At 40.2% G+C, this 14,982-nt stretch overlaps 1 protein-coding gene across 6 annotated transcripts in view; it reads right to left on the reverse strand.

Moving 5' to 3' along the window:
• The window catches only part of NBEAL1 (neurobeachin like 1), a 759,124-nt gene that overhangs the window by 87,173 nt on the left and 656,969 nt on the right, over positions 1-14,982 (reverse strand). For all 6 annotated transcript variants that reach the window (XM_053698681.1, XM_053698678.1, XM_053698680.1 and 3 more), the window contains one exon: positions 7,613-7,707. In XM_053698681.1, coding sequence (XP_053554656.1) covers positions 7,613-7,707 — 95 coding nt within the window. The remainder of the gene's footprint in view (positions 1-7,612; positions 7,708-14,982) is intronic.

The following is a 14,982-nucleotide window of genomic DNA, read 5'->3' on the forward strand; positions in this document are numbered from 1 at the left end:
TCAGCTACCTTCTCCAGCTTGCTCCTGTTTGTGTAAAGGGTCTTTTCATATGCAAAAGAAGGCGGAGGGGGGAAAGTGTCTTATTTGCCACTTGCAGTGGGCTTTCCATCTACGTTTTCAACAGAGCTAAACTGTGAGCTTCTAAGTAAGTTTTGAAACAGTTTTATACTGGATTTTTATATCAGTATCTGTGCATCTTATTCTTTATAGTAGTGTCTATTACATGCAGTTATATGAAAATGAGTGTATACTGTCCGTTTAACCTCTTTGATTATTATTTTTTCTCCCTAGAGAAACTAGTTTTGAAAACTAAACAGTGATTTTTAAAGGAAGCCAGATCTGAAAGACTAATTTATAGATTCAGATTGATAAGGCTAAAGAAACTCAATGACTTAGGTGGTGTAGATAGATAGATCAAGAAAACAAACACATCATATTAGCGCAAGAAGGTAGTGACAATAAAAACTAAAAGTTCTCCATAGGTGCAGTACAAGAGTTCATCTGCTGCTAGATAGACATACAGATAGAAATAACAGATAGATAGACAGACAGACAGATAGATAGTAGATAGATAGACAGATAGAGACAGATAATTTTATACACTGTTTAGAAGTCACAAATACATATGTATACACGATCATAGCCAAAGGGGCATAACAAGCAATAACAAAATGCTCTAATGTGCTAGAGAATTATATTATTCTAATATTTCTTACACAACAACTATGTGTAAGCACAAAGGTAAAATCATGTCTGTAGAGGCAATGCACTTCCACTCTAGATCATATTTTGCACCTGATGGCTCACCGGCCATGCTCAGATCTGCAACAGAAATGCTTTGCAAACGTATGGTCTGATGCTTGTCAAATATTCCACTGCCATTTTTGTAATTTATGTCAAGTTGTTTTTTTTGCTACTGAAACAGCAAAAGTAAAAGCATCACAGAAAGGGAAATGGAAATAAAACTTCCATGATTTACATAGAGCATGCACTTTTAATATATGTTTCAGTTTACTTTTTTATGAAATGAACTTCATTCTCTTGTTATCCTTTCTTCAAAAGCTAGCTGGTGATTGGTGGATATGCACATATGCCTTTTGTCATTGACTCACAAGATGTGTTACGCTAGGTCCCAGAAGTTCATTGCTGCTTGGGAGCTGACTTTAACTATGTGGTTCACCCCCTTAAAGGGGTGAAACACTTCCATGCAAGCAACAGAGCAATAATAAAATGATCTACAGCAATACAGTATTTTCTTTTTGCACTTTTATGTTCATTCAAGGTGGGAATCTGAGAGACTATTTTAAAGAGACAAGAAAACCAATTTTTTCTTTCACAATTCTAAACGAGCATGCAATTTTAAACAACTTTCAAATTTACTTCTATTATCTAATTTGCTTCATTCTCTTGATATCCTTTGTTGAAAAGCAAATGTAAATATGCTAAGTAGCGCCTGATTGGTGGCTGCACCATAGATGCCTTGTGTTATTGACTCACCCATGTGAATTGCTATTTTTTCAAAAAAGTATACCTAAAGAATGAAGCAAATCAGATCATAACAAATTGGAATGTTGTTTAAAAACACAATTTATGTAAGAACTTACCTGATAAATTCATTTCTTTCATATTAACAAGAGTCCATGAGCTAGTGACGTATGGGATATACATTCCTACCAGGAGGGGCAAAGTTTCCCAAACCTTAAAATGCCTATAAATACACCCCTCACCACACCCACAAATCAGTTTAACGAATAGCCAAGAAGTGGGGTGATAAGAAAAAAAGTGCGAAGCATATAAAATAAGGAATTGGAATAATTGTGCTTTATACAAAAAAATCATAACCACCACAAAAAAGGGTGGGCCTCATGGACTCTTGTTAATATGAAAGAAATTAATTTATCAGGTAAGTTCTTACATAAATTATGTTTTCTTTCATGTAATTAACAAGAGTCCATGAGCTAGTGACGTATGGGATAATGACTACCCAAGATGTGGATCTTTCCACACAAGAGTCACTAGAGAGGGAGGGATAAAATAAAGACAGCCAATTCCTGCTGAAAATAATCCACACCCAAAATAAAGTTTAACAAAAAACATAAGCAGAAGATTCAAACTGAAACCGCTGCCTGAAGAACTTTTCTACCAAAAACTGCTTCAGAAGAAGAAAATACATCAAAATGGTAGAATTTAGTAAAAGTATGCAAAGAGGACCAAGTTGCTGCTTTGCAGATCTGGACAACCGAAGCTTCATTCCTAAACGCCCAGGAAGTAGATACTGACCTAGTAGAATGAGCTGTAATTCTCTGAGGCGGAATTTTACCCGACTCAACATAGGCAAGATGAATTAAAGATTTCAACCAAGATGCCAAAGAAATGGCAGAAGCTTTCTGGCCTTTCCTAGAACCGGAAAAGATAACAAATAGACTAGAAGTCTTACAGAAAGATTTCGTAGCTTCAACATAATATTTCAAAGCTCTAACAACATCCAAAGAATGCAACGATTTCTCCTTAGAATTCTTAGGATTAGGACATAATGAAGGAACTACAATTTCTCTACTAATGTTGTTGGAATTCACAACTTTAGGTAAAAATTCAAAAGAAGTTCGCAACACCGCCTTATCCTGATGAAGAATCAGAAAAGGAGACTCACAAGAAAGAGCAGATAATTCAGAAACTCTTCTGGCAGAAGAGATGGCCAAAAGGAACAAAACTTTCCAAGAAAGTAATTTAATATCCAATGAATGCATAGGTTCAAATGGAGGAGCTTGAAGAGCCCCCAGAACCAAATTGAAACTCCAAGGAGGAGAAATTGACTTAATGACAGGCTTTATACGAACCAAAGCATGTACAAAACAATGAATATCAGGAAGAATAGCAATCTTTCTGTGAAAAAGAACAGAAAGAGCAGAGATTTGACCTTTCAAGGAACTTGCGGACAAACCCTTATCTAAACCATCCTGAAGAAATTGTAATATTCTCGGTATTCTAAAAGAATGCCAAGAAAAAAGATGAGAAAGACACCAAGAAATATAAGTCTTCCAGACTCTATAATATATCTCTCTGGAAACAGATTTACGAGCCTGTAACATAGTATTAATCACAGAGTCAGAGAAACCTCTTTGACCAAGAATCAAGCGTTCAATCTCCATACCTTTAAATTTAAGGATTTCAGATCCTGATGGAAAAAAGGACCTTGAGACAAAAGGTCTGGTCTTAACGGAAGAGTCCACGGTTGGCAAGAGGCCATCCGGACAAGATCCGCATACCAAAACCTGTGAGGCCATGCCGGAGCTACCAGCAGAACAAACGAGCATTCCTTCAGAATCTTGGAGATTACTCTTGGAAGAAGAACTAGAGGCGGAAAGATATAGGCAGGATGATACTTCCAAGGAAGTGAAAATGCATCCACTGCCTCCGCCTGAGGATCCCGGGATCTGGACAGATACCTGGGAAGTTTCTTGTTTAGATGAGAAGCCATCAGATCTATTTCTGGAAGTTCCCACATTTGAACAATCTGAAGAAATACCTCTGGGTGAAGAGACCATTCGCCCGGATGCAACGTTTGGCGACTGAGATAATCCGCTTTCCAATTGTCCATACCTGGGATATAAACCGCAGAGATTAGACAGGAGCTGGATTCCGCCCAAACCAAAATTCGAGATACTTCTTTCATAGCCAGAGGACTGTGAGTCCCTCCTTGATGATTGATGTATGCCACAGTTGTGACATTGTCTTATCTGAAAACAATGAACAACTCTCTCTTCAGAAGAGGCCAAGACTGAAGAGCTCTGAAAATTGCACGGAGTTCCAAATTGATCGGAAATCTCACCTCCTGAGATTCCCAAACCCCTTGTGCCGTCAGATACCCCCACACAGCTCCCCAACCTGTAAGACTTGTATCTGTTGAGATTATAGTCCAGGTCGGAAGAACAAAGAAGCCCCCTGAACTGAACGATGGTGATCTGTCCACCATGTCAGAGAGTGTCGTAAAATCGGTTTAAAGATATTAATTGAGATATCTTTGAGTAATCCCTGCACCATTGGTTCAGCATACAGAGCTGAAGAGGTCGCATGTGAAAACGAGCAAAGGAGATCGCATCTGATGCGGCAGTCCTAAGACCCAACATTTCCATGCATAAGGCTACCAAAGGGAATGATTGTGACTGAAGGTTTTGACAAGCTAATATCAATGTTAAACTTCTCTTGTCTGACAAGGACAGAGTCATAGACACTGAATTTATCTAGAAACCTAAAAAGGTTACCCTTGTCTGAGGAATCAATGAACTGATTGGTAAATTGATCCTCCAACCATGAACTTGAAGAAACAACACAAGTCGATTCGTATGAGATTCTTCGAAAATGAGAAGACTGAGCAAGTACCAAGATATCGTCCAAATAAGGAAATACCAAAACCCTATTCTCTGATTACAGAAAGAAGGGCACCGAGAACCTTTGAAAAAAATTCTTGGAACTGAGGCTAGGCCAAACAGTAGAGCCACAAAACTGGTAATGCTTGTCTAAAAAGAGAATCTCAGACACTAAAAGTGATCTGGATGAATCGGAATATGCAGATACACATCCTGTAAATCTATTGTAGACATATAATGCCCTTGCTAAACAAAAGGCAGGATAGTCCTACAGTAACCTTCTTGAATGTTGGTATCCTAACATAACGATTCAATAATGATAGATCCAGAACTGGTCTGAAGGAATTGACCTTCTTTGGTACAATGAAGAGATAAAATAAAACCCCAGCCCCTGTTCCAGAACTGGAACTGGCATAAATACTCCAGCCAACTCTAGATCTGAAACACATTTCAGAAATGCTGAGCCTTGCTGTGTCGACTGGGACACGGGAAAGAAAAGAATCTCTTAGCAGGAGGCCTTAACTTGAAGCCAATTCTGTACCTTTCTGAAACAATGTTTCTGAAACCAGAGATTAAGAACGGAATTGATCCAAATTTCTTTGAAGAAAACGTAATCTGCCCCATACCAGCTGAGCTGGAATAAGGGCCGCACCTTCATAGGTACTTAGGAGCTGGCTATAGGTTTCTATAAGGCTTGGATATATTCCAAACTGGAAATAGTTTCCAAACTGATACCGCTCCTGAGGATGAAGGATCAGGCTTTTGTTCCTTGTTGTGAGGAAAGGAACGAAATGATTATTTACCCTGGAAAGAAAGGGAAAGCAAAGTTGACTTAGAAGACATGTCAGCATTCCAAGTTTAATCCATAAAGCTTTTCTAGCTAAAATAGCTAGAGACATATACCTGACATCAACTCTAATGATATCAAAAGATGGTATCACCAAAAAAATTATTAGCATGTTATAGAATAATAATAATGCTATAAAATTATGATCTGTTACTTGTTGCGCTAAAGCTTCTAACCAAAAAGTTGAAGCTGCAGCAACATCCACTAAAAATATAGCAGGTCTAAGAAGATTACCTAAACATAAGTAAGCTTTTCTTAGAAAGGATTCAATTTTCCTATCTAAAGGATCCTTAAATGAAGTACTATCTGCCATAGGAATAGTAGTACATTAGCAGGAGTAGAGACAGCCCCATAACCTTAGGGATTTTTGTCCCAAAAAACTCTAATCTGTCAGATGGCACAGGATATAATTTGCTTAAACGTCTAGAAGGAGTAAATAAATTACCCAAATTATTCCATTCCCTGGAAATTACTTCAGAAATAGCATCAGGGAGATAAAACACTTCTGGAATAACTACAGGAGATTTAAAAACCTTATTTAAACGTTTACATTTAGTATCAAGAGGACCAGAATCCTCTATTTCTAATGCAAATAACACTTCTTTAAGTAAAGAACGAATAAATTCCATCTTGAACAAATACAAAGATTTATCAGCATCAACCTCTGAGACAGAAACCTCTGAACCAGAAGAACCATTATCAGTATCAGAATGATGATGTTCATTTAAAAATTCATCTGAAAAAAAGAGAAGTTTTAAAAGACTTTTATGTATACTAGAAGGAGAAATAACAGACATAGCCTTCTTAATGGATTTAAAAAATAAAATCTCTTATGTTATCAGGAACACTCTGAAAATTAGATGTTGACGGACAGCAACAGGTAATGTAACAGTACTAAAGGAAATTTTATCTGCATTAATAAGTTTGACATGACATGCAATACAAATAACAGCTGGAGAAACAGATACCAAAAGTTTATAACAGACTTAGCTTGGTAGCTCCAGCACTGTGCAGTGATTTTCCTGTAGTATCTTCTGACTCAGTTGCAACGTGGAACATCTTGCAATATGTAAAAGAAAAAAACAACATATAAAGCAAAATTGATCAAATTCCTTAAATGACAGTTTCAGGAATGGGAAAAAAATGCCAGTGAACAAGCTTCTAGCAACCAGAAGCAATAAATAATGAGACTTAAATAATGTGGAGAAAAAATGACGCCCATATTTTTTAGCGCCAAAAAAGACGCCCACATTATTTGGCGCCTAAATGCTTTTGGCGCCAAAAATGACGCCACATCCGGAACGCCGACATCTTTGACGCAAAATAACGTCAAAAAATGACGCAACTTCCGGCGACACGTATGACGCCGGAAACGGAGAATTTTTTGCGCCAAAAAAGTCCGCGCCAAGAATGACGCAATAAAATGAAGCATTTTCAGCCCCCGCGAGCCTAACAGCCCACAGGGAAAAAAGTCAAATTTTTGAGGTAAGAAAAAATATGATAATTCAATGCATAATCCCAAATATGAAACTGACTGTCTGGAAATAAGGAAAGTTGAACATTCTGAGTCAAGGCAAATAAATGTTTGAATACATATATTTAGAACTTTATAAATAAAGTGCCCAACCATAGCTTAGAGTGTCACAGAAAATAAGACTTACTTACCCCAGGACACTCATCTACATGTTTGTAGAAAGCCAAACCAGTACTGAAACGAGAATCAGTAGAGGAAATGGTAAATATAAGAGTATATCGTCGATCTGAAAAGGGAGGTAAGAGATGAATCTCTACGACCGATAACAGAGAACCTTATGAAATAGACCCCGTAGAAGGAGATCACTGCATTCAATAGGCAATACTCTCTTCACATCCCTCTGACATTCACTGCACGCTGAGAGGAAAACCGGGCTCCAACTTGCTGCGGAGCGCATATCAACGTAGAATCTAGCACAAACTTACTTCACCACCTCCCTTGGAGGCAAAGTTTGTAAAACTGATTTGTGGGTGTGGTGAGGGGTGTATTTATAGGCATTTTAAGGTTTGGGAAACTTTGCCCCTCCTGGTAGGAATGTATATCCCATACGTCACTAGCTCATGGACTCTTGTTAATTACATGAAAGAAATTGTATTCTCTATCTGAACCATTAAATACATTTTTGGTATTATGTCCCTTTAAATCCATCACATGTTTTTGTGAGATTTAAATTTTGGACATTCATGTTTCACTTTTCCCTATTTTTTTCCTCTTCCACTGTGTCCATTACATTTTGGTAATGTCAAAGAAAAGATAACAAAATGAACCAGACCTGCTGTAAATCGCTTGAAGTTCTTGCAGAAGTAGTACAGTGGATCAGCAGCATTAGAAATGTAAAGGTTTTTAAGGAGATGGATTTCTTACCTGTTGGCCTATTTGCCAGATCATGCATGTGGTGTCCCGAGAACCAGAAATCAGGTGTATTCCACAGTAATCAGTGGATAAACATGTCACAACATCTAGAGAGATTAGAAAAAGAGACATGATTATATTTATAACAAAAAAAACACATTACTTAAAACAACACTGAACCCAAATTTTTTCTTTCATGATTTAGAGATTGCAATTTTAATCAACTTTCTAATTTACTCCTATTATAATTTTTTCTTCTTTCTCCTGGTATCTTTATTTGAAAAAGCAGGAATGTAAGCTTATGCGCTGGACCATTTTTGTCTCAGCACCCTGGATAGAGCTTACTGATTGGTGGGTACAATTAGCCACCAATCAGCAAGCTGTACCCAGGTGCTGAACTAAAGATGGGCTGGCTCGTAAGCTTACATTCCTGCTTTTTCAAATAAAGATACCAGGAGAATGAATAAAAATTGATAACAAGAGTAAATTAGAAAGTTGCTTAAAATTGCATGCTGTATCTGAATCATGAAAGAAAAAAATTGGGTTCAGTATTCCTTTAATCATGTATACTAGTTATATGCTACAAATAGAAAAAATACCTGTCACATACAGTATTTAAAGAATAAACTTAAACATGCCATATAAATGTGATTAGCAAAAAGCATTTTTAATACATATATGTGTCTATTGTTCTGCAAGAGTAATCGTTTGTGGTGACCTGATAAAGCATATTAGATAGAAACTGTTACAAAGCAGTCACGACTTCTGAATGTTGCACAGGCTTACTCATTTGGAATACAAATAGCTGTAAGAAAAATGAGGTTGTCATCTGATATGCTTCCTGAAAGTGGTAGTGTGAAGAATAAATGAGGCAGGCTCTCAGGTCTTGTAGAGAATAGGAATTGGAATTGTAAAGGATTTTTTTTCAACATTTGGCAGCAAAGAAATAATGTTTAAGAACACAAATCAAATCAAGAAATTTAATTTCAGCAGATATTTTTAATATACTGCTTTTCAGCACCTTAATATGAGTTTTGAGTGAGAAAGGACCAAGATAGAAAGCAAAAAAAACAAAACAAATGTATGCTTACCTGATAAATTTCTTTCTTTCATGGTGGTGAGAGTCCACAATCCTTTACTCTTGGGAAGTACTCTTCTCTACCACTAGGAGGAGGCAAAGATTCCCAAACCCGAGAGCTCTATAAAATCCCTCCCACATACCTTAGTCTAATGTATAGCCAAGCACGTGAGGTAGGAAAGAGGAATAAGAGCCATAAAAGGAGCAAGGGAAAAAGATGTGCTGAAGAAAAAACTAACCGCAAAAAACACAAGGGTGGGGTTTTGTGGACTCTCACCACCATGAAAGAAATGTATTCATCAGGTAAGTATAAATAATGTTTTCTTTCATACCGGTGGTCCACGATCCTTTACTCTTGGAAACTAATACTCAAGCTGTGGAGTCCACAAGTAATAACATAAAGGGAGGGATTTAAAAAACATAAATCATGCTTACCTGATAATTTTATTTTCATCGTTATGAGGAGAGTCCATGGCTTCATTCATTACTTGTGGGAATACAGAACCTGGCCACCAGGAGGAGGCAAAGACACCCCAGCCAAAAGGCCTAAATACCTCCCACACTCCCCTCATTCCCCAGTCATTCTGTCGAGGGAACAAGGAACAGTAGGAGAAATATCAGGGTATAAATGATGTCTGTAGGAAAGCAAAAGAAAACAGAATTTATGTTTACCTGATAAATTTCTTTCTCCAACGGTGTGTCCGGTCCACGGCGTCATCCTTACTTGTGGGATATTCTCTTCCCCAACAGGAAATGGCAAAGAGCCCAGCAAAGCTGGTCACATGATCCCTCCTAGGCTCCGCCTACCCCAGTCATTCGACCGACGTTAAGGAGGAATATTTGCATAGGAGAAACCATATGGTACCGTGGTGACTGTAGTTAAAGAAAATAAATTATCAGACCTGATTAAAAAAACCAGGGCGGGCCGTGGACCGGACACACCGTTGGAGAAAGAAATTTATCAGGTAAACATAAATTCTGTTTTCTCCAACATAGGTGTGTCCGGTCCACGGCGTCATCCTTACTTGTGGGAACCAATACCAAAGCTTTAGGACACGGATGAAGGGAGGGAGCAAATCAGGTCACCTAAATGGAAGGCACCACGGCTTGCAAAACCTTTCTCCCAAAAATAGCCTCAGAAGAAGCAAAAGTATCAAACTTGTAAAATTTGGTAAAAGTGTGCAGTGAAGACCAAGTCGCTGCCCTACATATCTGATCAACAGAAGCCTCGTTCTTGAAGGCCCATGTGGAAGCCACAGCCCTAGTGGAGTGAGCTGTGATTCTTTCGGGAGGCTGCCATCCGGCAGTCTCGTAAGCCAATCTGATGATGCTTTTAATCCAAAAAGAGAGAGAGGTAGAAGTTGCTTTTTGACCTCTCCTTTTACCAGAATAAACAACAAACAAGGAAGATGTTTGTCTAAAATCCTTTGTAGCATCTAAATAGAATTTTAGAGCGCGAACAACATCCAAATTGTGCAACAAACGTTCCTTCTTTGAAACTGGTTTTGGACACAGAGAAGGTACGATAATCTCCTGGTTAATGTTTTTGTTAGAAACAACTTTTGGAAGAAAACCAGGTTTAGTACGTAAAACCACCTTATCTGCATGGAACACCAGATAAGGAGGAGAACACTGCAGAGCAGATAATTCTGAGACTCTTCTAGCAGAAGAAATCGCAACTAAAAACAAAACTTTCCAAGATAATAACTTAATATCAACGGAATGTAAGGGTTCAAACGGTACCCCCTGAAGAACTGAAAGAACTAAATTGAGACTCCAAGGAGGAGTCAAAGGTTTGTAAACAGGCTTGATTCTAACCAGAGCCTGAACAAAGGCTTGAACATCTGGCACAGCTGCCAGCTTCTTGTGAAGTAATACCGACAAGGCAGAAATCTGTCCCTTCAGGGAACTTGCAGATAATCCTTTTTCCAATCCTTCTTGAAGGAAGGATAGAATCCTAGGAATCTTAACCTTGTCCCAAGGGAATCCTTTAGATTCACACCAACAGATATATTTTTTCCAAATTTTGTGGTAAATCTTTCTAGTTACAGGCTTTCTGGCCTGAACAAGAGTATCGATAACAGAATCTGAGAATCCTCGCTTCGATAAAATCAAGCGTTCAATCTCCAAGCAGTCAGCTGGAGTGAAACCAGATTCGGATGTTCGAACGGACCCTGAACAAGAAGGTCTCGTCTCAAAGGTAGCTTCCAAGGTGGAGCCGATGACATATTCACCAGATCTGCATACCAAGTCCTGCGTGGCCACGCAGGAGCTATCAAGATCACCGACGCCCTCTCCTGATTGATCCTGGCTACCAGCCTGGGGATGAGAGGAAATGGCGGGAACACATAAGCTAGTTTGAAGGTCCAAGGTGCTACTAGTGCATCCACTAGAGCCGCCTTGGGATCCCTGGATCTGGCCCCGTAGCAAGGAACTTTGAAGTTCTGACGAGAGGCCATCAGATCCATGTCTGGAATGCCCCACAGGTGAGTGACTTGGGCAAAGATTTCCGGATGGAGTTCCCACTCCCCCGGATGCAATGTCTGACGACTCAGAAAATCCGCTTCCCAATTTTCCACTCCTGGGATGTGGATAGCGGACAGGTGGCAGGAGTGAGACTCCGCCCATAGAATGATTTTGGTCACTTCTTCCATCGCTAGGGAACTCCTTGTTCCCCCCTGATGGTTGATGTACGCAACAGTTGTCATGTTGTCTGATTGAAACCGTATGAACTTGGTCCTCGCTAGCCGAGGCCAGGCCTTGAGAGCATTGAATATCGCTCTCAGTTCCAGAATATTTATCGGTAGAAGAGATTCTTCCCGAGACCAAAGACCCTGAGCTTTCAGGGATCCCCAGACCGCGCCCCAGCCCATCAGACTGGCGTCGGTCGTGACAATGACCCACTCTGGTCTGCGGAACGTCATCCCTTGAGACAGATTGTCCAGGGACAGCCACCAACGGAGTGAGTCTCTGGTCCTCTGATTTACTTGTATCTTCGGAGACAAGTCTGTATAGTCCCCATTCCACTGACTGAGCATGCACAGTTGTAATGGTCTTAGATGAATGCGCGCAAAAGGAACTATGTCCATTGCCGCCACCATCAACCCGATCACTTCCATGCACTGAGCTATGGAAGGAAGAGGAACAGAATGAAGTATCCGACAAGAGTCTAGAAGTTTTGTTTTTCTTGCCTCTGTTAGAAAGATCCTCATTTCTAAGGAGTCTATAATTGTTCCCAAGAAGGGAACCCTTGTTGACGGGGATAGAGAACTCTTTTCCACGTTCACTTTCCAGCCGTGAGATCTGAGAAAGGCCAGGACAATGTCCGTGTGAGCCTTTGCTTGAGGAAGGGACGACGCTTGAATCAGAATGTCGTCCAGGTAAGGTACTACTGCAATGCCCCTTGGTCTTAGCACCGCTAGAAGGGACCCTAGTACCTTTGTGAAAATCCTTGGAGCAGTGGCTAATCCGAAAGGAAGCGCCACGAACTGGTAATGTTTGTCCAGGAATGCGAACCTTAGGAACCGATGATGTTCCTTGTGGATAGGAATATGTAGATACGCATCCTTTAAATCCACCGTGGTCATGAATTGACCCTCCTGGATGGAAGGAAGAATAGTTCGAATGGTTTCCATCTTGAAAGATGGAACCTTGAGAAACTTGTTTAAGATCTTGAGATCTAAGATTGGTCTGAACGTTCCCTCTTTTTTGGGAACTATGAACAGATTGGAGTAGAACCCCATCCCTTGTTCTCTTAGTGGAACGGGATGAATCACTCCCATTTTTAACAGGTCTTCTACACAATGTAAGAACGCCTGTCTTTTTATGTGGTCTGAAGACAACTGAGACCTGTGGAACCTCCCCCTTGGGGGAAGTCCCTTGAATTCCAGAAGATAACCCTGGGAGACTATTTCTAGCGCCCAAGGATCCAGAACATCTCTTGCCCAAGCCTGAGCGAAGAAAGAGAGTCTGCCCCCCACCAGATCCGGTCCCGGATCGGGGGCCAATATTTCATGCTGTCTTGGTAGCAGTGGCAGGTTTCTTGGCCTGCTTTCCCTTGTTCCAGCCTTGCATTGGTCTCCAAGCTGGCTTGGCTTGAGAAGTATTACCCTCTTGCTTAGAGGACGTAGCACTTTGGGCTGGTCCGTTTTTACGAAAGGGACGAAAATTAGGTCTATTTTTCGCCTTGAAAGGCCGATCCTGAGGAAGGGCGTGACCCTTACCCCCAGTGATATCCGAGATAATCTCTTTCAAGTCAGGGCCAAACAGCGTTTTCCCCTTGAAAGGAATGTTTAGTAGCTTGTTCTTGGAAGACGCATCAGCCGACCAAGATTTCAACCAAAGCGCTCTGCGCGCCACAATAGCAAACCCAGAATTCTTAGCCGCTAACCTAGCCAATTGCAAAGTGGCGTCTAGGGTGAAAGAATTAGCCAATTTGAGAGCATTGATTCTGTCCATAATCTCCTCATAAGGAGGAGAATCACTATCGAGCGCCTTTATCAGCTCATCAAACCAGAAGCATGCGGCTGTAGTGACAGGGACAATGCATGAAATTGGTTGTAGAAGGTAACCCTGCTGAACAAACATCTTTTTAAGCAAACCTTCTAATTTTTTATCCATAGGATCTTTGAAAGCGCAACTATCCTCTATGGGTATAGTGGTGCGTTTGTTTAAAGTAGAAACCGCTCCCTCGACCTTGGGGACTGTCTGCCATAAGTCCTTTCTGGGGTCGACCATAGGAAACAATTTTTTAAATATGGGGGGAGGGACGAAAGGAATACCGGGCCTTTCCCATTCTTTATTAACAATGTCCGCCACCCGCTTGGGTATAGGAAAAGCTTCTGGGAGCTCCGGCACCTCTAGGAACTTGTCCATTTTACATAGTTTCTCTGGGATGACCAACTTTTCACAATCATCCAGAGTGGATAATACCTCCTTAAGCAGAATGCGGAGATGTTCCAACTTAAATTTAAATGCAATTACATCAGGTTCAACCTGTTGAGAAATGTTCCCTGAATCAGTAATTTCTCCCTCAGACAAAACCTCCCTGGCCCCCTCAGATTGAGTTAGGGGCCCTTCAGAGATATTAATATCAGCGTCGTCATGCTCTTCAGTAACTAAAACAGAGCAGCCACGCTTACGCTGACAAGGGTTCATTTTGGCTAAAATGTTTTTGACAGAATTATCCATTACAGCCGTTAATTGTTGCATAGTAAGGAGTATTGGCGCGCTAGATGTACTAGGGGCCTCCTGAGTGGGCAAGACTCGTGTAGACGAAGGAGGGAATGATGCAGTACCATGCTTACTCCCCTCACTTGAGGAATCATCTTGGGCATCATTGTCATTATCACATAAATCACATTTATTTAAATGAACAGGAATTCTGGCTTCCCCACATTCAGAACACAGTCTATCTGGTAGTTCAGACATGTTAAACAGGCATAAACTTGATAATAAAGTACAAAAAACGTTTTAAAATAAAACCGTTACTGTCACTTTAAATTTTAAACTGAACACACTTTATTACTGCAATTGCGAAAAAACATGAAGGAATTGTACAAAATTCACCAAATTTTCACCACAGTGTCTTAAAGCCTTAAAAGTATTGCACACCAAATTTGGAAGCTTTAACCCTTAAAATAACGGAACCGGAGCCGTTTTAACACTTTAACCCCTTTACAGTCCCTGGTATCTGCTTTGCTGAGACCCAACCAAACCCAAAGGGGAATACGATACCAAATGACGCCTTCAGAAAGTCTTTTCTAAGTATCAGAGCTCCTCTCACATGCGACTGCATGCCATGCCTCTCAAAAACAAGTGTGCCACACCGGCGCGAAAATGAGGCTCTGCTTATGCTTTGGGAAAGCCCCAGAGAAATAAGGTGTCTAATACAGTGCCTGCCGATATTTATAATATCAATATACCCAGATAAAATGATTCCTCAAAGCTAAATATGTTTTAAAACTGAATCGATTTAGCCCAGAAAAGTCTACAATCTTAATAAGCCCTTGTGAAGCCCTTATTTACCATCGTAATAAACATGGCTTACCGGATCCCATAGGGAAAAATGACAGCTTCCAGCATTACATCGTCTTGTTAGAATGTGTCATACCTCAAGCAGCAAGAGACTGCACACTGTTCCCCCAACTGAAGTTAATTGCTCTCAACAGTCCTGTGTGGAACAGCCATGGATTTTAGTTACGGTGCTAAAATCATTTTCCTCATACAAACAGAAATCTTCATCTCTTTTCTGTTTCTGAGTAAATAGTACATACCAGCACTATTTTAAAATAACAAACTCTTG

The sequence above is a fragment of the Bombina bombina genome, chromosome 1 (assembly GCF_027579735.1).
Source record: "Bombina bombina isolate aBomBom1 chromosome 1, aBomBom1.pri, whole genome shotgun sequence".
In the NCBI taxonomy this organism is placed as follows: domain Eukaryota; kingdom Metazoa; phylum Chordata; class Amphibia; order Anura; family Bombinatoridae; genus Bombina; species Bombina bombina.